The sequence below is a fragment of the Terrapene carolina genome, unplaced genomic scaffold (genome assembly GCF_002925995.2).
Source record: "Terrapene carolina triunguis isolate 2854851 unplaced genomic scaffold, T_m_triunguis-2.0 Scaffold62, whole genome shotgun sequence".
Classification (NCBI taxonomy): Eukaryota; Metazoa; Chordata; order Testudines; family Emydidae; genus Terrapene; species Terrapene triunguis.
This window is the reverse complement of record NW_020664413.1, coordinates 1,783,941-1,807,479: the sequence shown is the minus strand read 5'-3', so window position 1 is coordinate 1,807,479 and position 23,539 is coordinate 1,783,941. Positions and strand designations below refer to the sequence as shown.

At 57.7% G+C, this 23,539-nt stretch overlaps 1 protein-coding gene across 1 annotated transcript in view; it reads right to left on the bottom strand.

Moving 5' to 3' along the window:
- The window catches only part of TNS1 (tensin 1), a 240,959-nt gene that overhangs the window by 47,716 nt on the left and 169,704 nt on the right, over positions 1-23,539 (bottom strand). Inside the window, exon 18 of the mRNA XM_026647377.1 lies at positions 13,969-15,744. Within this exon, the coding sequence (XP_026503162.1) occupies positions 13,969-15,744 (1,776 nt within the window). The remainder of the gene's footprint in view (positions 1-13,968; positions 15,745-23,539) is intronic.

Genomic DNA, 23,539 nt, shown 5'->3' with positions numbered 1-23,539 from the left:
AGCAGAGGGGGAGGGCGGCTGTCTCCATGGCAATGACACCAACTAACATGCAGCACCTGGCCCAGCGGGAAATCCCGGAGGGAAGGAAGGAGCGGGGAATTGCTAATCACGCCGAGCAATCATCACTTTACAGCACGCTGTTCTGCTAAGACAGGGATCCTAGCTCCGTTCCCCCAGACCGTGCACCGCTCCTAACGACACAACGGCGATTAGCTAATTAACGCTCCGCTCGGCGCCCTGCTGGGAGGTGGAGAAAGACTTTTACGCCCATTCTGCAGATGGGGAAACTGAGGTACAGAGCGGCTCGGTGATTTGCACATAGGGCACCCGTGGCAGAACGGGCTCCCGGCACCAGCTCGAAGCTGTTTGATCTGATTTCTAACAGGGCCCGCGGGATTGACGTGAGCCCAAGGAATCCCGACTCCAAAGGCCAGGAAATCAGCCACAACAATAAGAAAGGCTCATACTTACGCCAGTGTCTTTTAGCCCAGGGGACCGCTATGGGTTTCACGTGCTGGATTTACAGATGGCCACTGAGGGACCAACGTAGGAGCTGATGTTAATTTACTCCCACAACATCCCCAGGCAGAGAGCTGATTTCCATGGAACTGCACCGGTCACAAAGCTCCCATCAACATGAGTAAGCCATCAGGAGCCAGCCCTCAGCGCGGCTGGGCACGGGGGCTGGACTGGTCCTGCAAATTGCCCAGCATGCTTTGGGTGCATTTCCTCCAGGGTGGGGGGAATGAGAAATTGGTTTGCCAAGCCAGTGGGAGGCAGCAGGGCTAGCGATGGGGAGTGGGCTGCCCGGGGTGGTGGGGAGAAGACTGTACCGGGGCAGGGCGGGAGGTCAGCAGGCTGCATCAATGAGCCAGGGAGGGGGCTGCACCGGGGTGTTAGGAGGGGATGGGGAGCCGGCTCGAGGCGCATTTACACCCATTTCTCCCTACTGCCTAGGAACCTCACATTTAGATCCTGTCCAGGCAGACTCCGCTTTGGAGTTCCCATGACATTGGCGTACGTGGCCCTTTAAAGGGGGCTGCTTAACAAGCTGAGGTCCTGTCTGCGCCGTGGGGATATTAACGATCTCAGGGCACTTTGTGTCAGTGCTGGGGTTTGGCCCTGGCCCAAAACGTCCCCATCTCCTGTCCCTGTTCTGCTGCGCAGCTCTGCACCCCAGAGGCGGCTGCATTTCAAGGCCGGGAGAAGTGACCTCTGCAGAAATCGTTTGCGAACACTGTGGGATCCTTTGGGACGAAAGGTGCCCCAGAAGCACGAGAGACTGTTACACAGTAAACTGAAAATGAAACCGGTAAGCACAGACGCACCCTCATTACCCAAAGACATATATGCTGCCGGCACTCCCCCTGTAACTCATCTTTGCCAGTACCTCCCCCTGGTCACCCTCAGCAGACAGACACACACATTGCGGCTTAGCGACACTCAGCACTGTTCTCAGAGCCGGGCAGAAAAGTGCTAGAGACCAGCTGGGGCTGTCTACTGTCCTCTCGGATATACACTCTGTCCTTTCATCAGCCTCGGTCCAGTTTGTCACGCACAGCCACTCTCTCTCTCTCCCCTCTGGGGAGCCACCTTATAGACCCTGCCTAGAGGAATTTAGCATAACATTGGGCACTAGAAAATGGACTGAGAAGCACAACTTCTTTCCCAGAGGCCTCTGAAAAGCCATCAGGTTGGCCCCGGGCTCTTTCTGACTTCCAGAGAACTATTCCTGAATCTCTGACGCCCCCGCCCCCTTCTTCAGATCTTGAAAAATCCGCTAACGAAATGGGGAGGAAGTTGGCTGCAAGTTCCTGGCACAGGCTGCTTAGGCTCATCGCTGAAAGACGACGCCTTTCCAAGTGAGTTTCCAAATAATAATCACAGTAACGATGATAATCACAAGATCACCATGCTGGGGAGATGCAAGAGAGCTGAAAGCTGGCGCGCAGCCCAAATGGAGTTTGCCCACGTAAATGATGCAGGCTGGGAAATTCCATTAACAGCAACTTTGGAACCAAATTCGCCCATCCAGCCTGCTGGAGCCTGCCGCATGTCGGTCATTTGCTGAGCGTACCGGCAATTCCAGGGCCAGTGAATGCAGAAGAAGCCACCGAAGCGGAAATGAGCCACTCTGTGGGTAAGAGACGCATTGTGCAGGCTGGGTGGGAGAAAGCCCGTCATGAGCGGGCAGTGGCACGCCAGGCTTCCCACAGGACGGTGCCCGGGGCGTGAGAAGCTGTGTGGCGGAGCCCATGCTGTCCTCATTGAACGGGGGACAACCAGCGTTCACAATATCACACTTCCAGGGGTAACTTCCTACCCCCTTTTGTTAAGTGACCCCCCGAGATGACTAGAATGGAAAGGAAAAAACCTTTGCTTGGTGCAGTTAGTAGCATTTTGTGTCCAGTTAGTTAGTTAGGCCCACGGCCCAGCAGCTTGAAGGTATTTAGGTGCTCAGGTCCCACTGAAACCAATGGGAGTTAGGCACTGAACTACCTGCGCACTGCTGGAGCTTGGGTCTTTAGCTTTTAGTTCAGGAGGCCCCTGGCTCAGCTCCAGTTGTAACCACGCCGGTGACCATCACGCACACACCTGCTTATCTTTAAGCAGCAGCTCGTCCCCATTAACTACCCTTCCGCACAACTGGTTGCGCGCTGCGTGTTACGTGTGTCTGCAAGGCTTGGTCTGCTTGGGTGAGGCTTCCACCCAGCAAAACCCCATTGTCATAGGACAAGGTGACCGGGAACCCAGCACAAACATGGTCCCCATGGGACTCGGGGCAGAACCTGGAAAGGCAGTTAACGCCGCTGCCCAGAATTCAAGGGGGCGCTGTCCCTTTCATTCAACGGGCGTCACCCCCTTTCACTGGAAGTCACCTGGCGCAGACAGCATGGAGACGCCGCGACAGGCCGTGCATGTTGCAATGGGATGAGCCAGCGTCAGCCCTCACTGATGCAAGGTGATGCCAGGAGGGCACCGTGACATGTCATTCCATATTCTTTATGGAAATATGCTTATGATATGAATACGACATAACCGAGCTGTACTTTATGCCAGATGGCTCCTGTGAGATATCACTGGAAAGGTTATGATTTCCTGAATGTGATTATCCAATCTGTGTGCCTGCATCATTCCTGTATCTGAAGTTAGGACTAGTGACCACACATCTGTATTTCCACTCTGCTACTTTGGATGACGCCCACCGCTAACACTTCAGGTACAACAATGGAAAAGCCAGTCAGGGGTCATGGCCCATCAGCAAGGACAATGGACTGTGAAAAGTTTGGCCTTCCTGCCGACGCTCCATACTTCCCCTGACTCATGGACGCTGTGATCCTACAGGGTCAGGTGGTCTTGTCACCTGATCCTAAACATTACCTGGGACCTCTTGTAACTTTCCACTGGAAGGGAAGCAGGGAGGGAGTCAAGTTTGGGAAACAAAGGATTCCCCCCTTATGTAAATCCGATTTATGGGCGGGGAGGAAGGCAAACGGGACTTCTCTCCATGGCCTGTCTGCCCAAGCAGAAAGACTGCAAAAGGGAAGGCCAGGGGGGAGTCCAGACTGAGCAGGGTCCAGTCTGAAAAGGAATATAACTGGAACTCTGAACCACAGAAACTTTGCAACCCGCCTGCAACGATATCTAGGGGGAGAATTACTATTGGTAACCAATTTCTTTAGTGAAACTAGCTTAGTTTGTGTGCTTCATTTCATTCGCTTAGTAATCTGCTTTGGTCTGTTTGTTACCCCTTTTACCACTTAAAATCTGCCTTTTATAGTTCATAAAATGTGTTGTGTTTATTATTATGCCCAGTTTCTGTAACTTTGCACGGGGTGGGGGGGCGAGAAGTGTGCACACCTCTCTCCACATTGAGGGAGGGGGCAAATTTCATAAAACCTTTGGGTTTGTACCCCTTAAAAGGAGTGAGCACCAGAGTGTTGGAGCAAATCCCGTCAGCTGAGTCTTCCCCGAGCTGATCTGCAGCTGGGGGTGTCCCTGCCGGTGTGTGTGTTAGGGGAGGCTTTAATAGCCTGGCTCAGCAAGACAGGTACAAAGGGGGCCCACCATGGCATAACAAGTGGGCTCAGTGGTAACCCAAGGGGTCCAACCCGTCACAGGCACTTTGCTGCATATGGCCAGTCCAGGGTAGACCATAATTGTGCAATCCTTGTGTGATGCCCCCAGCAAGTGCACGTGCACACACTCACTCACACACACACACACACCCAGGGTGACCAAATAGCAAGTGTGAAAAATCAGAACGGGGAATGGGGGGTAATAGGTGCCTATATGAGGAAAAGCCCCAAATATCAGGACTGTCCCTATAAAATCAGGACATCTGGTCACCCTAACACATACACACGGGTTCCCTAAATCTCAGGGCCGCACACCCAATCAAAAGCCTGGCGTGGGGCTAGTGCACCTGAATATGGAGGGGGCATAACAGTGGCTTAAAGGATTCAGCAGTCCCAGCGGCTAACGGCTTGCACCCCGGAACGGCCTTGTGAGCTCTGCAGCCTTCAGAGCCACTCTGAGTGCCTGAGCACCACGGAAAGTCAAGGCAGGCGCTTGTTGAGCAAGAGGGTCAGCCAGGAAAAGGTGCAGGAACGCCCCATTCTTCCCTGGGGAGAAGAAGAGAGTGAGGAAAGCCACGGGGGGCCGGCTGTGACTTGCTGAAGACCCCAAGGGGGGAACCATCGGGATGCAGAGCAAGAGGCGGCGGTGAGGGGCGGAAAGGTAACACAAGGGCTGGCACCGAGTGGAGGAAAGTCGCTCTGCTAATGGATGCCAGAGAAGCACAAAAGGCAGCTCCTGCCCCCGCCGCACACATTCCATTCCCACCCCGGAGCGCAGCAGCAGCCAACGCTGGGCCATGCCAGGCCGTGCCCATTTCAAACCCCTCTTTCACAACCTCTCCCTGGGCAGGACGGGCCCGCTTGGGGCACCCATCAATGCCCCGGCCTGTCTTTTCTCTTCCCGACAAGTGGGAAACAAACCGAAGAAAAAGGGGCTCATTGTTTGGGAGCCAGGAATGGGAACGCTCGCAGGCTGCGATAAAGTCAGACAGAGGGGAACGCGGGCTCTCAGCAAAGCGCCACTCAGCGATTCCAGGCCTCGCAAACTGCCCTTTTCCAATGAAATGGTCTTTCCCCCGCTCCTGGGGAAATGTATGAGCAAATTCTGAGCAGACATACAGCACGTCCCTCTTCACTCACAGCAAGGGCCGGGCTCGCTCAGCGGCACTTCCGCTCAGCAACGGCTTTGCCTGTTGGTTTGTCACTGGCCAGCAGCACAGGAGATGCCTCTGCCACTTACGTAAAGAAGTCGTGACTTTGCCCACCCAAGGGCCAGGTCAGGCTGCGTGCTGGGCCGCGTCTTGAACACCTGTTATATGGTGGCACAGCCAAGGGAGACGACAGATCCCAGTATGCCCAGACCAGGCTGCAGTGATGTATCCTGGCTCCTTACATAAGAACAGTCACACTGGGCCAGATCAATGGTCTGTGTAGCCCAGTCTCCTGTCTTTCGACAGTGGCCAGTGCCGGGTGCCCCAGAGGGAATGAACAGAACGGGCAATCATCGAGTGACCCATCCCCTGTCGTCCACTCCCAGCTTCTGGCCGTCAGAGGGTAGGGACACCCAGAGCATGGGGTTGCATTCCTGACATGGGCGGTGCATGAACCACCAGCTGGGGGAGTCTAGCCACCAGCACCGCCCCTTCCGCTCTCCCCCACCCGAGCCCAGAAGCCCCACCACCACAGCCGCCAGCCCCCATCACAGGCTCTCCCCCCCAGCCCCGGAGCGCCCCCAACCTCCCTCTCCCAGCCCCAGAGTGGGTGTCGCGGCCGCAGCCCCCCAGCCCCGAAGCACCGGGAGGGAAGGCAGCACGGCCGGAGCTTGCCCAGTCCAGTTTGCAAAAAACTGCAGAACTGGAATTAATTTGCAAACTGGACACCATTAAATTAGGCTTGAATAAAGACTGGGAGTGGATGGATCATTACACAAAGTAAAAACTATTTCCCCATGCTAATTTTCCCCCTACTGTTACTCACACCTTCTTGTCAACTGTTGGAAATGGGCCATCCTGATTATCACTACAAAAGTTGTTTTTTCTCCTGCTGATAATAGCCCACCTTAATTGATTAGTCTCATTAGGGTTGGTATGGCAACCCCCATTTTTTCATGTCCTCTGTGTATAGATATCTTCCTACTGTGTTTTCCACTGCACGCATCCGAAGAAGTGGGTTCTAGCCCACGAAAGCTTATGCCCAAATAAATGTGTTAGTCTCTAAGGTGCCACAAGTACTCCTGTTCTTTTTGCCGATACAGACTAACACGGCTGCTACTCTGAAACCTGTCACCATGCAAGGTCCTTCTCGAGTGCTCCAAGAATTGCTCCACCGTGGCTAATCGGCTTCCCCCTGACGCTCGTTAACACGAGCCAGATCCACTGACTCCTGGCCTTCGCCTCAACACCTAATCACACTTCAGCGCTCCTGACCCCCTCCACCGTGCAGCGCTGAGATCTCTCCAGCTCAGCAAGGAGACATTCCTGTGTGCTCTGCCAGCCAAACTAGGGACCTTTCCTCAGTCGAAACCTGATGCCAAAACCTACAGTCACCACCATGCAGAGGGGCGATGGTCACCCACTGAACGAGTCGGAGTCTCTGCAGGATAGGGCTAAATCCCAGGAAGCCAGAGCCTCAGCTTATGTAAATCGGTCGCTGATCACTGGACCCCTTCCTCCCCCCAGTTCCAGCCCAGCCCCCCCTGCCCCCCCGCACGGGGCGGGCTTCACCCCCCCCCCCCCCGCGGGCCTCCCCCCCCCCCCCCCCCACTTTTTTGATAAAAATGGGCATTGGTCCCAGTTGCTCTTGCCAACCAAGAACAAACAGGACAAACGCCCTCTTTTGCCAAAAAAGTCAGGACGGCTGGGTCAGGGCTTAAAAAAGGGACTTTCCTGGCCCAAACGGGCTGAATGGTCACCCTACAGCAATACCATCCCTCTTTCATTTGCCTCTTCCCTCCCACCGCCGCTTCGCCCTCTGAGTTACTGCCCTGTCCATGGATGGCTGACCTCACACACGTCCTAGCTGTTTAGCAAGCAGCCGGCTTCCTCGGCTGGTTCCGCGCCTGGGTTGCTAATCTGTCTGCGCTGGTGCCTTACCCTGTTAGAGCAATTCCAGAGCAAGGTTACATTTCAGGCCCGAAGCAGCTGACGGCATCGTTCCATTTATCATAGTGAAACAGACACGGCGGTGACCGTACATGTCATCAAATCACTTTGTGTTGCGAGCTCCGAAGATTCACGAGTCTTCAGCCCAACACAGCAAGAGCAGACGCCATTGCAACATGCGCATCCTTCCTAGCAACACCCATCCCAAACTCCATCCAGTCTCCCTCCCCTCCACCTACTGCCGTTCTCCTCTCCGAGCTGCTCTGCTCACACGAGGGGCCAGACGCAACCCCCACCGGATCTTTCCACTGGTTCCAGAGGGAGCTGGACGGATCCCAGTGTAGGTGGGTGAGAAAAAGTTTGCTCTGAATCCAACATCAAGCAGGCTACTGCCCCAGCCAGAGACTGAAGTCAAACAAGCAGCCAGGGGCGGCTTCCTTAACCTCTCCAACTCGGCAGTGAGGACTCGGAAGTTCTGCTTTAAAAGCAGGCCCAGTGGCACAGCCCCCCTGCGAGACATAGAATCATAGACTATCAGGGTTGGAAGGGACCTCAGGAGGTCATCTAGTCCAACCCCCTGCTCAAAGCAGGACCAATCCCCAACTAAATCATCCCAGCCAGGGCTTTGTCAAGCCTGACCTTAAAAACCTCTAAGGAAGGAGATTCCACCACCTCCCTAGGGAACCCATTCCAGTGCATCACCACCCTCCTAGTGAAAAAGTTTTTCCTAATATCCAACCTAAACCTCCCCCACTGCAACTTGAGACCATTACTCCTTGTTCTGTCATCTGCCACCACTGAGAACAGTCTAGATCCATCCCCTTTGGAACCCCCTTTCAGGTAGTTGAAAGCAGCTATCAAATCCCCCCTCATTCTTCTCTTCTGCAGACTAAACAATCCCAGTTCCCTCAGCCTCTCCTCATAAGTCATGTGCTCCAGCCCCCTAATCTGTGCGTGCGCGCTCCGGACAGCGGATCACAACCCGTTTGGAGGTTTTGCCGCGACAACGACCCGCTGCGAGAGGAACCATCGAGTGCACATACACACACACACGGCTGCATGGGGCCATGTGGACGTTGGGGGGGGGGGGTCAGTGTTGGCCTGGAGAAATTTCAGCGACTGTTTCCAGATCCAGCAGAAAAGCTCAAAGCTAGACTCTCTGCAGCACTTTTAGATACAGTGCCACCTCACAATAAACCCACGCTGGTGACAGCCCCTCACCAGCCTCCCCCCAGGTTTAGACTATTCCCCCTTTGTGTGCCGCCCCTCCCCATGCACACACAGCAACTGGGCAAGCAAGTCTCCCTTTGCCAGTGACCTCCTGCGTGCCCGTAGCTGCTCCGGGGGTGCCCTCTGAGAACGGACCGAATCTAGCGCCCCTGGCATCCCTCTCAAGCCAGTCAAACACCCAGGCAGGGAAAGAGCCTGAAAGCCAAGGAAAAAATAAGGAGCACTGTAGGTGGGAGGAGAGCTCTGCCCAGAATCCAGTCCCGCGAGGCACCGCGGTACAGACGGGGATTTCCCTGTGACTGGGCGTCGGGTGGGGAGGCTCTGCCATGGTGGGGATCAACCCGTCCTGCCCCACTGGACTCTGAGCAGCTCCCCCACCCCCTAACAGGGCGTGCTAACAAACCCTGCCACGCCATGTCCATGCGACCGAGGGGAGCCACCCAGCATGCAGAAGAGCAGGGGGGAGCGGCGCGAAAGAGGAAGGAGGAACGAAACAAACCAGCGAAGGAGAAGGATCTTTGTCGGTGCAGAGGAGGATGGGGGGCTTTCGTGCTCTGCCGGATGCCCCGGAGTTTGGCGTTGTACTCTGACAGGGCAGGTGGAGGGGGGGAAGGGGCGCAGGAGTGGGAGGAGGTCAGCCAGGGAGGAGACACAGTCCGCCATGGAGAGAGACAGACGGGACAAACACCACAATGGAGACAGGAAAAAAAAAACACGAGAAAAGATTAGTTGGGACCCTGAGTTGAATGGTCGCCGAGCCCAGAGACGCTGGGAGCAGAGGGGGCAGCAGGGGACTGTACGCACTGGAGGTCCCTGCCGCCCCGGAACAGGGACCCGTCTCTCTCACCCCAGAAGGGAAGGAAAGGGGTCGGGACGGCTTGGTGAATGGTGCGGCCGCCGTGTCTGGGCTGAATTTTGTTCTCCGGGAAAACTGAAGAATTAAATGGACCGATGCCTCCCTTCAATAGACGCCGAACAGCAAACACGAGGGGGGGCCCGGCCCAGAGGTGGCTGCATGCACGAGGCTAGGAACAGACCCCGGAGGTGTGATTGGCGGGATCTTGGACTCGGGAGCACTGAGTCTGGGGCATGTTATGTTATCTGACCCAGGGCTGCCACGGCCCAGCTCTGCTACCTGGGTGAGTGGTGCTGCCAATCCAAGCGACCCCCGCCCGCAACCCCGGGGAGGGAACCCGGCTTCCCGAGGGAGCTCCCCCCTCCATCGTCACACGCTTTGGCGGAGCTCAGCGAGGAAGTCACAGGGCCCACGGGCGTTACTGGAAGGATGGAGGGGAGGGGCAGGGAACAGCCAGCATCTGCGTGGACCCAATGGGGAGAGGGCTGAGATCGCTCCCCGAGGGAGACCCGGGGAATGGACTGAAGGGCTGGAGAACCCGCGGGAGGGCCCGGCTCTGACCCAGAGTCCAGCCCGCCAGGACAGAGGTCAGAAAGCCAATCGGCCTGAGCATACGGCAAGTGTAAAATGCCACCTGCCCCCCCGGTGCTGGCAAGTGGAGAATTGGAGCATCTTACACCCCTCATGTAAACGACCACACAGGGCAGTGGAGAATCCGGCCCAGCGCATCAGCCACTTTGGGTGCGAGGGATGGGCAGGGATAGTGTCCCTAGCCCAGTGGCTGGGAGTGGGCGACAGGGGATGGATCACTTGCTGATTCCCTGTTCTGTTCATTCCTTCTGGGGCACCTGGCATTGGCCACTGTCACAGACAGGACACTGGGCTAGAGGGACCTTTGGTCTGACCCAGTCTGGCCGTTCTTATGTTAGAGGATCAGCCCATCGGTAATGAACAAACTCTTATTGAGGGGTCTACGGTGCAGCCCCGCTGGCTCATGCAGCAGGGTCTCTCTGGGCGGGGGCTGCTGAAATCCATCCCCGCTCCTGTGAAATCCTCACTGTGGCACCCCCAGCCCCAGCCAGCCCTAGGAAATTGGAGTTGTCATGATTGCAAGTCCCAGGGAGGAGGATGTTGTGTGAAATTCCCCACATACTTGCCTGGGGACAAACAGGCAACTTATAGCAGCGAGGGCCATAAATAACCCCCTCCCCGTGCCAGCAGCCGACACCTCCTATCTGCTCTCCCGCAGCCTCCACAGCTCCCGCTTCCAGGCTGCGCTCTGACTCACGCCACGTGCTGCCAGCTCTGCTTTCAGGACACCTTGTTCTCCCCTGATGTAAACACGCCGCGCTGCTCTGTGTGCTGAGCTATTCTTCCCGGGGACTGGCCACGAGCCTCCCATTGCGACATATGGCCCTGCTCCAGGGACAGCTCCCAGCCTCGCCCCGGTCCCTCCCTCGCCTCCTCGGACAGGCAGAGAACCGCATCCCACCACCAAGCAGCATCTGGCCCGGGCGGCACTCAGATCAGAGGAGAATCCGGGCCGACGCAGGGTGACTCAATGTGGGGGGCTCTTCCCTGGGACTCAGTCCTAAACCCAGGGCCCCTGGCTGGTGCTGTTGGAGGTGGCACATAACAACCAAGTCCTAACCGCAGGCGGCCGTTAAACACCTCGAAATGTTGTTTTGGTGAAGTCAGGATCTGAGCCCCGATGTCCTGACCAAAGCGGCCCATAAATTACCCTGCTGCTTCAACTCCCAGCAATGGTTTGCGGCCTCCTCTCCTGTCCTAACCTATGACACCTTGTGGCTGGGCGCTGTGAAGCAGCTACCACGCTCCACGTCAGAGGTGGCTGCATTTCGGGGCTGGGCGAAGTGGTTTGAATGCACTAGCTGTTTAGTAGCCGGGGAAAGGCTCTGGGATGTAAGGGGCTGCAGAAATTATCACAGACGCCAGGGTTGGTTTTGGTTTTTTAAAAATCTCTTAATAACCAGTTTTCGCACAATGATTTCCCTGCAGCTTGGAGTGGGATGAAGGGGGAGGGGGTCTGTGGTGGGGGAGGGGTATTCTCAGGGCATTAAAGGGTTAGTCACTGAGTCCTTGAGCAGGGGTAACCCAAGCCCATTGCTCAGGGCGTGATGCTAAGCATGACAGCTTCAGGGGCCCCTTTCTCTCCAATCCAGCAGCCAACTTTCCCCACAATCTGCACTGGCACCAACCTGCCAGGACCTGGCTCCCTCCTTCCGCAGAGAGCAGCGACTCAGCCTGGGTGTGCGGGAGGGGGGGAGGTGTTTTGCAACTGAGCGCTGTTCCCTCCCTCTAATGCCTTTCGTGTTTCTAGGCCGAGACGCTGGCTGGAACAAACCCCGCCCTGCCAAGCCCTGGAACTGCAGGCTGGATCGCGGCCCCGGCATTCCCACGGACGGGCAATGAAAAACCTGCGCCACAATCACGGAGAGGAAGGCAGGGCGGCCACTCCATTCCCCAGCGTGCGCTGACGGAGCCAGGCACTGTGCATGCCCCGAAGCCAAAGATTTATTCCTCAGGCCCGTCGGGCCAAGGGGGACTTGGCTTCCTGCTTCCCAGGCTGGGGCCTGAGCTCTGAAGTTAGGCCAGGGGCGACCGGAGTCCCAAAGAGATGAGGCCAGTTCGTTAGTCCGTCCATGCACCCTGCGCACGGTAAAAATGCCTCGCTGGAATGGTCCCACTGGTCAATGACCTACATCGCACCTAACTGTGCTGCACTATCCCATGGGGAAGTTACCTCCTGACCCCAACTGGGGGTCATATGCCCTGAAGCATGAGGATCAATGACAGACCTGGTTCTAAATATGCCCCCCGTCATCCCGTTTGTTTCCCCAGTGCAGATCCAAGCTCCGAGGAGGAATGGACAGTTTGAAGCACTTCCTGTAGACATGCCCCCTTGAATGTGTTGTCAGAGGGGTGTGACACTTTCTATTCTCCTGCCTGTTCAGAACAGAGCCAGCGTGCTCAGAACATCACAGCTCCTCCCGTGCCTGTGGCTGTAGGGCTAAGAAAGGAAAGCCAGGGCGCTGGAGCATGGGGCAGGGACTGTAACTTACTAGCCCAGCAGTCCTAGTGCGCGGGCTTTGGACAATGGCTAGGCTGCTGACCTGTGACCTGGAGACCAGGGGTCAATCTCCTGCTCCGCTACAGACTCTCTATGCGGCCTTGGGCAAGTCACTTATCCTCTCTGTGTCTCTGTTCCCCATTTGTACACTGGGTGTGACGGCACTGCCCTGCCGTAAAGGGGGGTTGGGAGGATAAATACCCTCAAGATCGTGGGGTACTCAGAGTCTGTGATAATGGAGGTCACGTAAGTACAGCACCTAGCACAAGCAGGAAGGTCCCACAATGAGCATAACTGCTTTGGGCGCTAGGGGCTATCGCTGGATATCTAAAGTGGAGTCCAGTCCAGTCATTCCAACCGACGTCTCCCAATGGAGCTACGGCTAGGCCTCCCACATCGGAGCCATGCACCCCGCAGGCAAAACCTGGCCCCTGAACCCCTTTGAAAATCCATCACCGGGGGCAGTGGGGCTAACGCACTGTTCTCTGCTTTTACAAGGTGCTGGCCTCTCCTCTTTTCTCCTGCCTCCTTCCTGCTCCCAGGCCGGACTGATCAGTCTGCTCCCAGCAGCTCCCCGCACAGGAAGCAGGGGCAATTTCCCTTTGGCTGCAGAGAGAGGAGCAGCAGAGGGAGCAGGAGGACAGCTGGAAGAGATCATCGTCTGCAGCCACGACACACCTCTGCATGCCGCTCCGGTCCTGGAGCCAGCCCCAGCCCCCGCCGCTCGCCAGCCAACGGGGCAGCAGGGCAGTCTGGCACACCCGGAACCGCCAGCGCTGATCCAGCCAGAGCTCTCGGGAAGGCGAAGCCAGACTGGACATCTCACCAGAGCAGGCTCTCCCGCCAAAGGCTGCCAGGCCCTCTTTCCCGTGCCGCTGGGCGCACGGAGTAACTAACGCAGCCACGGAGAAGTCCGCTCCCTAGCCCTGAGCTCAGCCGCACTGCTCACGCTGTCCCCCGCCTCACCAGCTGGGCACTGCCCAGCGGCAGGGCCGTGATCGCGCCTGGCCAGCGAGGCCGCGTGGGAGACGGCTCCCCTCCAGTCACGACCCCGTGTGCACGGAGAGGGGCCTCTGGGAACGGGATGTGGGATGTTTAACGCTTCCCTGAGCTCTCTCCTGTCCTGTGCATCTGCGTTTCGTCTCGCCCTTCCCACAACTCCCACCCCTTTCTCCCTCTGGCCCCCCGGGCGTGCTTCCCGGGCCCGACCCCGTCCCCAGGGACAGGCCCCGATTCTCCTCTCCTGGGCACCGCTCGCTGCGGAGGGGGGCTGGGCTGCCTCTTCCCAAGAGCGAGGATGGAGAGGATTCCCCTGGTATGTTAGGGGCCCAGAGGGCCTGGTTTCCAGGGAAGCCTGGAGTCAGGCTGGGCCATGGGGCACGGGCGTCTCCATCCCAGTGGGACTCCCACACAGCCGGAGCCTCGTGGGTGCGTTTGTGGCTCCATTCTGCTTGTGGACCCAGCCACAAGAGCTGGGCACGCAGGCCCCCCGCCTGCTCTCTGCAGAAGGGGCTCCCATAACCCGCCCTCACCCAACAGTCTAGGACAAACGCAGCCTGGCCCTGGGGTGACGGCCAGCCAGAGGTGGCACCGCAAATCAAAGCCTCTTACCTGCTACTCTGTGGGCCACCAGCCCTTCCAGGTTCAAGGGCTCTTCTTCCGAGGGTCTGGCAGGCTCATGGTGATGCTCCGCTCCCTTCGGGGGCATCTGGGCTTGGGCTGTCGCTGTGGGGGACGGGGGCGACATGATCAGGGGCTGCTGAGGCCTCACGGGGCTGTAAGCTGTTGCCAGAGGGATGGGAGAGGCTGGGGGGCTTCCCGGGGGGCGGCTGTAGCTCCTTGTCTGCGGCACAGGTGGCTGCTGGTTCTGATAGCCGTAGGGTGAGTAGGACACCCCAAAATCCTGCCCCATGTACTCTGGCTCGCCAGCGCCCCGGCCCGGCGGACCTGGCAGATAGGCTTTGGCCAGCAGTTCAGAAGCCGGTGGGGGCTGGGTGACAGCAGTGCCCATGGTGTTGTGGGACACGCTCGCTGGCATGGCTCCGAAGGCGTTGCTGGGTCTTGGCTGGGTCACCTGAGGGGCTGCTTGGCTAGGAAGGCCCAACACTGGCTGGGCAGACAGAGAGGAGACCACCGGGCCGGGCTGGTCCTCTGTGGAGGCCACGGGGACGCTCTGGGACTTGTGCATCGTCGAGACGGACGGGTCCAGGTCCAGCATGAGCATGTTCAGCGCTTCTATCGACTGCTCGATCTCCTTCGGGGAGGCCACCTGGGGGAACTCAGGGATGCTGTGGCTCGGAGGGGGGGCCACCTGCAAGGGGCTGGGCTGGGGGCTCGAACTGGAGACGCTAGGGCTTTGGCTTTCCAGGCCGCCGTCTTGCTGGCGGGAGGGTGGCCTGCTCCCGCCGCTGCTGCCGCCCTGCTGCTGCCAGGCGTTGAGGCCCCTCTGCACGGCCTCCCGGCTGCTGGTGCTCCGAGCCGGCGCCTGGGGGAGCTGGAGGCCCGGCTCGGCGGCTGGGTAGGACTGAGAGCGGTACATGTCGTTGGAGTCAAAGCCGTACAGGTAGGGCTGCGTGGCGGCCGGCGGCCGGGGCAGCAGCCAGCCGGGCTCAGGGAAGCCGGGTTGCTGCTGCCGGTAGTCGGACAGATTCTCCTGAGCAGACACCGAGGGCCGGATCTGGCTCAGCGGGGGCTGGGGGTGTCGCCCCATCATGCTCCGCAGCGTATTCTGGTTGTTGTAGGGGTACCCCCCATTGATCAGCGGCTCTGAGTCATACAGCCCCTCCTTGTGCAGCTTGTCCGCGCCGTCGAAGCTGGACGGGCCGTTGGGCAGGGAGGAGAGGCTCTCCATCCGGGGCACCTCCTGGTAGCCGACCTTGCTGGCGTTGGTGGTGCCGTCGCAGGAGGAGAGGGTGCCCAGGCTGCCGACGCTGTGCCCGTCCTGGTTGGGCAGGTCGTCGTCCAGGATGTCCGTCTCCCGCTCGGCCACCAGGGCGGCGGCGCTCCCGTTGACGTGCACCTGGGCCGGCACCACATGGCGCCCCGTGAGGGCGGAGCCGCCGGCCGGCGCCGCCCCGGGGTGGCGGTTGTGCATGGGGGCTTCGCTCTCCAAGCCGAAGCCGCTCAAGAGGCGCTCGAGCTCTCGCTTCTCCTCGGGGGTCAGCGCCGGGGGGCCGCCGCTGGGCGCCGCCTGCTCGTCAGTCTTGTCGGTAGCGGTGGAGTTGCCCGAGTCGCTGCTGACGGAGAGCGTGTGCTCGAGGTGGTTGGGCGCCGCGGAGAGGGGGGCGCGGCTGGCGTTGACGGCGCCGGTGCTGCCGTGGAGGGAGTCTTTCTTCTTCACCTTGGCATAGAGGCTCCCGTCCAGCGGCCCCTGGGTGTGCCCGAGCTCTGCATGGGGAGAAGAGAACAAAGGAGATCAACGGTTCGCTCGGGGCGGGAGAGCGAGCTAATGGCTCCCATTAAGCACAAATGGCTTCAACGCTCAAACAATGAGCTAAGGGCCCTGTCAGCCGGCTGCCAAGCACTCAGCCTCCCCGCGAAATACACACCACATTCCCACCGCTCTCCTGCAGAGACGCCGGCGCTGTGTCCTCTGTGGCTAACGTGGCCAGAGGAGACGGTGTCTACTGAGACGTTACTGGAAACCTGCTTTCGCTGCGCTGAAAGCCCAGGATGCTCTGTAGGCTGGATCGATACAGCGTTAATGTGAGCTCTCCCGCAAGGTGCAAACTGGATCCTGGGCTGTGTGAGGCGTACGGCCCTGCGTGACTCTGGAAAGGAGCCCCAGACCCCCAGGCGCCCTGCACATCACAGGCCACAGAACCTCACGCACCCACTCCTGCAAGAGACCCCTGAGTTCTGGCTGAGTTACTGAAGTCTCAACGACTTCAAGTTACAGAGAATCCACCGTTTAAACCTGCAAGTGACCCGCGCCCCACGCTGCAGGAGAAGGCAAAACCCCCCCAGGGTCTCTGCCAATCTGACCCGGGGGGGAAATTCCTTCCCGACCCTAAATTTGGTGATCAGCCACACCCTGAGTATGTGGGCAAGACCCCATAGCCAGACACCTGGGAAAGAATTCTCTGTAGTAACTCAGAGCCCTCCCCATCTAGTGTGTCCCATCACCGGCCATTGGGGATATTTGCTGGTAGCAGTCGAAGATCGGCTACATGCCATTGTCGGCAGTGTCATCATACCAGCCCCTCCATACACTTATCGCGCTCAGTCTTGAAGCCAGCCCCCACTGCTCCCCTGGGAAGGCTGCTTCACTTCTCACACAAACAAGGGGGATGGCTGGCTGGCTTCTTAGATTCCAGGCCAGAAAGGACCATTGTGATCATCTAGTCTGACCTCCTGGATAACACCGGCCAGAGAACTCCCCTGAAATAATCCGCTCTAGCTCAAAAGGAGGTGGTTGGTTTTTAAAATCCAACCTTGATTTTAAAATAGCCAGGGATGGCAAATCCACCAGACCCCGTGGTAAACTGTACCAATGGTGAATTACTCCCACTGGTAACATGTACGCCTTATTTCCAGTCTGGATTTGTCTAGCTTCAATTTCCAGCCATTGGATATTTGTCAGCTAGGTCAGGAGTTCTTGGGGGTTTTCTTTCTGAGGCCCCCCCCCCAATATGCTATAAAAATTCCAGGGCCGAGCAGGGGGGCCTCTGGGCTTCAGCCACCGGAGGGCGAGGGGCTTGGGTTTTAGACATGCAGGGTGTGGGGCTCAGGGAGAGGGGGACTCAGGACTCTAGCCACTGGATGGGAGTTCAGGCTTCAGCCTTGCGGAGATGGGGGCTTTTTCCCTACAGGGCTGAGGGCTTGGGGCTTCTGCCCCATGGGGCGGGGGGCTCGAGGACCCAGGCTTCAACCACTGGCGGAGGGGGGAGGGGGGGCTTGGGGCTCCGGGCTGCTGCCTGGCTTTAGCCGTACAGGGCAGGGGGATTCGGGGATTTAGCCCTGCAAGATGGGGGGGTCAGGGTTTCTGCCCCAAGGAGCGCCAGGGCTCTAGTCTCCCAGCTTTAGCCCCGGAGGGCACCAGGGCTCCTGGCTTTAGCCCCACGGGGCACTGGGTCTCAGGGCTCAGCTGGAAGATGATTCCCCTTTCACGGTTACATTTGGAGACCTGTCAGTTGGCCAGTTTTAAATCCATTTAATGGAGCTCTCCCTCCCTTGCTCCTCCCCAGAGAATCGGAGCCTCTCCTGGGGCCAGCCCACCCAGCAGCATTTCAGACCGAGACATTTGTGACCCCGGACACTGCTCTTGTGACCACGTTTCCGCCACGACGCAGCGTCACAAGCCCAATGTGGTCCCACTGCGGGACAAGACCCGGGCTCCCTGCCTGCAGGAAACAGCCTGCTCCATTCTGCACCGTGCGCTCAATGACCGAGCCCCGGCAGGGCTGGACTGAAGCGGCGATGGGGCGACACCGTAAGTCAGACGCCATCGCCTCGCCACGGGGCTACGCTGAGTCGGCTGTTCAGTTTGGGAGACTCCATCATGCTCCGTTTGCCCCAGCTGACCTCACGCCCAAGCGAAGCAACCAGACGCTTTGGACCCCACCCTCTTGCGGGCCCTACAGCCCACCCTAGCTCTGCAGATCCCATCCGGGCCTGATCCCGGCGTGGGAGCAACCTCACAGCCTGGTCCCTCCTGCTGGCACATGGGGGCTCTGCAAAGTGCAGGGCCGGCTGCCGTCCTCCAGGTGACTTTCAGGTTTTTCCAACGGGTCCCCCAGCCTTAAGTTGAAACTGCTCTCTGCTCCAGGGCTGCCGGGGCTCTGCAGCCCTGGGCGAAGGCAGGGAGTTGGGGAACATGAGGTGCCAGGAGAATGTCGTCTCGTATCAGAGGCGCTGCCGTGGCACTACGAGTGTGGCACGGAATAGCAGAGCAAGCCATCTATTTCCCCACTCCGCCCTCCTGCCGAAAGGCCCCTCTCTCCCCGTTGGAGTCTCTCCATTTGTTTCCCCAGATCCCCAGTGAGGTTTCCTGGAAGGCCAGGGAGGCAACATTAAACGCTTTCTTTTTAGAGGAAAAAGTGACTCTCCTCTGGCCGCAAGCCAGAGGCCTGACTCAGAGCCGGAAGACGGCTTCATGCGACAGCGTGAAATCAGAACGCTCTGAGCTGCAAGCAAACACTTCCACAACAGAGCCAGGCGTACCACAGGAGGGAGGCTAACCAGCCCCTATGCTCCTGTCCAAAAACGGTAACCTCCACACAACATGGACACACACACACAGAGCACAACCACCATGCAGCACGTGCTCGCACACACACACAGCCTGACACCCCAGAGCAACACCCGTGCAATGCACATCCCAGTCCACAATCCCCAAACAACATGCACACACAAACACAGCAACAGCCGTGCAATCGCACAGGGACCCCGCCGCAAGCGACAGCACCGCAAAGTGTGCGCACGCACAAAATCACAGCAATACCCCTGCCACAAGCGCACAGCGAGCCACGCAAACACAAAGCAACATGCATACGACAGGTGTCTGCCCATGCAAATCCATGGAATGACAGACACACACACACAGCAACTCCCACACATTGTGTCTGCACCCATGTGCCCACGCAGCAACACTATGGGCAACGGGCATACTATTTCTTGATTAAGGATGGCAAAAAGTCCTCTCTGTACAGAGTGGGACATACAAACCTAGGAAGACACAGTTTGAGATGGTGGGGGTTGATGGATGGGGGGGTTTGATCCTACTTGTATAAGTAGGGGCATTGCCAGCAGCTCGAGGGACGTGATCATTCCCCTCTATTTGACATTGGTGAGGCCTCATCTGGAGTACTGTGTCCAGTTTTGGGCCCCACACTACAAAAAGGATGTGGAAAAATTGGAAAGAGTCCAGCAGAGGGCAACAAAAATGATCAGGGGGCTGGCGCACATGACTTATGAGGAGAGGCTGAGGGAACTGGGCTTGTTTAGTCTGCAGAAGAGAAGAGTGAGGGGGGATTTGATAGCTGCTTTCAACTACCTGAAAGGGGGTTCCAAAGAGGATGGATCTAGACTGTTCTCAGTGGTACCTGATTACAGAACAAGGAGTAATGGTCTCAAGTTGCGGTGCGGGAGGTTTAGGTTGGATATTAGGAAAAACTTTTTCACTAGGAGGGTGGTGAAGCACTGGAATGGCTTACCTAGGGAGGTGGAGGAATCTCCATCCTTAGAGGTTTTTAAGGTCAGGCTTGACAAAGCCCTGGCTGGGATGATTTAGTTGGGGATTGGTCCTGCTTTGAGCAGGGGGTTGGACTAGATGACCTCCTGAGGTCCCCTCCAACCCTGATATTCTATGATTCTATGAAAGCGAGCGCGGTGAAGTCTTTTTTCGATTTCAGTGGGCTTTGGGTCAGGCCACAAATTCTTATACATTCTACACAGCATTATTCATTTTTCGCCTTCGGTCCCTTGTTAGTTTTTTGTGCAGATGTAGCCGGGTTAAGTTCAGTCGAAAGCAAGCTCAGCCCACTGAACAGGTCCGGGGACATCAAGGGTTAAATGTCCTTCTGTCCCAGGAGTCTAAGATCTTGGGCCGGGAAGAATGATCAAGATTTTCCCAGGGAGAGATGCCCAGCCCCGGCGTGGCTCTCAATGGCTCCGTACACCCTCACCAAACCGGCCGGTCCCCAGCCTTACTCTACAGCAACTCCTAAGCGAACCATCAAACAAAGACAATTGGGCGCCCAGAGCTCTGGAGAGCGCCCCGCTTTCTCCTGCCTGCGGACACGCCTCTGCCCAGCTTTGGGGAGAGGATGTTGATCCAACACTCCTCCCGCCGGCAGGGCAGCCGCGACACGGCTCTGCGGGGAACCCAGGGGTTGACTCAGCGGAGCTCTCTTCCCAGAGGGGAGATCCAGAGCAATGCCTCCTTCCAGACCAAAAAATCCGCTCTCCCGGGCTCACCCCACTAGCCAGGTCCACATTCTCGCGCCGAAGCACAAGCAGGACAAACAGCGCCACTCGGGCTGTTATAGCTGAAGCATGCCCTGGAGGCTGGGCACAAGCACGGGGAGGCACGCGCCGGCAGGCTATGTCCATATCAAATAAATAACGTACGTGGCCCAGGAAAAAATAGAGGGAAGAGGCTCGAATTAGCGCCCTGGTTCAGGACCCGCCCTGCTGCCGGGAGAAGCATCTCAAAAGCATCCGCAGAATGGGCTTCTGGCAGGGGCCGGGGGGGGATTTTTAAAGCTCAAAGCGAGGCCAGCAAAGTCCCAACGTGGCCTTTGGAGCAGATTCTCTTTGCGGGGGATGGAGGCGACGAGCCAGCAGGGAGGCCGAGCCGTGGGGACAAACAGCGGGAGCTTGATACGCTTACAAACAGGACGATATGCCAGGCCTGGGCTCGGTGACCCACGGGTAGGGTTGCCAATTTTGGTTGGATGTATTCCTGGAGATTTCCTCACATGACATCATCTTTAATTAAAGAGTCGTCTTTAATTCCTGGAGACTCCAAGCCAATCCTGGAGGGTTGGCAACCCTACCCACGAGGCCCTTGCCAGGCTGATGGCCTAAGTCCCCAGCCCTCTTCCACGCATTGCTGTCCGAGGGGACACCCTCGGGGACGTCTACACTGCCATACAGGAGCCGAGGCCCTGCTGCGACTGGCCCGCTCAGCTCACTCGGGCGGTGGGGTTACAAATTGCAGGGGAGATGTTCGAGCACCACCCAGCCCAAAGTGACCGGGGCAATTCAGGAGACAGAGGCCCCCCAGCCTAAGGAGCTCGCCCCGGCTTCCGGTCTCCATGGAGCTGCACCAAGCTCTGCTACTGCTTAAGTCGGGCTGACTCAGAGAGGTTGGAGCCAAATTATTTCCTGCTCCAATTTAGCCCATTCCACCATGGCTTGGAAACACCGACCGCTCGGTCCCAGCAGACGCCCGCGAGGCAGGTAAGAACAACCAACTGCAGGCGGGTTAAGTGACTCACCCACGCCACACGAGGAGTCGGTGTCAGAACTGGGACTATAACTCACGGCTCTTGACTCCCGCTCCTGTGCTTTAACCACTAGGCAACGTTGTACAAGAGCAACTTGCTCACAGACGGATGGAGATGAGAGACAGAAAAACCCTCCTGAATCCACTTATGCACCCCTGCGCAGCAGATACAGCCCGAGTTCATGGCTTACAGATCGCTTTGGAGGGCACAGAACTAGCAACCTGACTATCTGGGACTGAATCCGGACCATCCTTTTCGGTCCGACAGGGCAGGGAGCAAGGTTAAAAATGACCAAACGCTTCTATTGCCATGAAAAAAAAAATCATGATTCTCTCTGCAGTGATGGAGAGAGTGGGGCATGTTGCAGATTCGCCACATTCACAGCAAAACTGGCAGAATCCCAATTCCTGCTTGAAGCAAGCGGGCACCTGCTCCCCTGGTCAGTTGTCAGACACAAGTGCAAAGCCAAACCAGGGACGGTCCGTCCAAATCTCTGTCCAATGAGAATGCCCCACCTCATCTGTCTCTTGTTTCCCTAGACCATCTGGGATGGTGGCAGCATCCCCACCATGGCATGCAAAGCACCCACCATTAGCTTCCTGACTTAGCAGCTGTTATTTTTCAAAGGTATCTGACACAACAAGAATGTTTTTGTTCGATCCACCTGTATTGATTCAGGCAGAGAGGATGGAGAAGGGTCCAAACAAAACCTCGGGGCTTTGCTAGAGGAATTCCCTATTCTGCTCTACCCCATGCCCATCACCGTGCTCTCTGATCCCACGGACCCAGGCACACTGATCTAAACTGAACAGTACAATAGCACGACTCTCCAATTCTCCGACAGCTTTACCCTGCTCTCTGGCCTTCATCCCCCTGCTTGTCCCTTCCCCTTTGCGCAGAGAGCAATCAAACAACAAACAGATTGTAGGACAGGAGAGAATGGCTGATATAGCAGCCGATTCAGATCAATCCAACTTTCTCCAGACACTGGTGGCCACATTCAAATACACTTCCCAAATCGCCGGCCGATGGCGCAAAGCAGGTGTGGCACAGCAGAGCATAAACCGCTGCCCAAGACGAAGGGAAACAAGCGAATCGGCCTCTATGCCAGCAGATCACAGGAGCAGGGGAGAGACAGCACAGGAGAGGAGCAGAGTTAGAATCGCTTGGGGATGTGGCTACTTGATTTGGTCGACACCCCATCCTGAGAGTCCTACCCGCCGTGTGACCAACTCTGCCCCTCTGCCCGCTGGGCTCTGAGCTCAGGACAGCTCCAGGGCTGAATTACACCCACTGGGAATCCGGCCCCTGGTCGTCTCCAAACGCATTGCCCCGAAGTGACAGCTAGGCCAGCTGGCAGGTGGGGACCGCGCGGCCCTGCAATGGGACGGGACGGGGAAGCACGGGAAGCAGGCTGGGTTCCCAACAGGCGCTCCAGGCATTCACTCAGCCCCTGTCCTTCAATCCCGACAGGGTTTCCGTTTCATCGCCTGCCCAGCTATGAGGCTCGGCAGTGCCAAGGAGCCGTCTCTGCCCTCAGCGGGGAAGTGCTGAGATCTGCCTGGCTCTAGGGTGTCGTTAACCAGCAAATTACAGTCTCCCCATCTTGCAAACCAGCCCAGGAGTCAGAACTTACCAGCTGGATGGAAGGAAAACACCCAGCAGAAGAGGAGGAACTGGGTTAATTTCCTTCCCTTGCTGTTCACTCCCTTTTCCTTCAGTGCCGGAGCTTTCTAAGAGTTCCTGAGAGATGGCAGCCCCAGCTCTGTCTGTCTCCTACCCTGTCTCTCCGCCTGTCAGGGACTGGAGCGGGGTGTTTCCTGGCTCGTGGGATAAAACGCCGTCTGTAATTTCAGCCAGTTGGATCCCAAGGATTTATCATCCTGCAGCTATGTGATTCTAGCATGACATCACGGAGGCTGCGAGTCCGGCTGCACCGCACAGCCGCTAGACAGAGCACTCGCCCAGAGCCGGGCGGCGAGAGGGAAGGAGGTGGAGAAAGGGAGGAGAGGTGAATGGGCAGAGAGTGTGGTGGGGCAGGGGATGAAGAGAGGGAGACGGAAAGTCAGAGACCAGACAGAGCCAGACAGCCCGAAAGAGGAGGTGATTTTTCCATTCCCCCCCGGCCTCAGCTCTCTGCGAACGGGACCACACAAGGGACGTCCGTGCTCCTCCAGCTGCGGAACAATCACATGAGAAGGACGGGGGTTAAACAGAGCCTGTGGCCAACC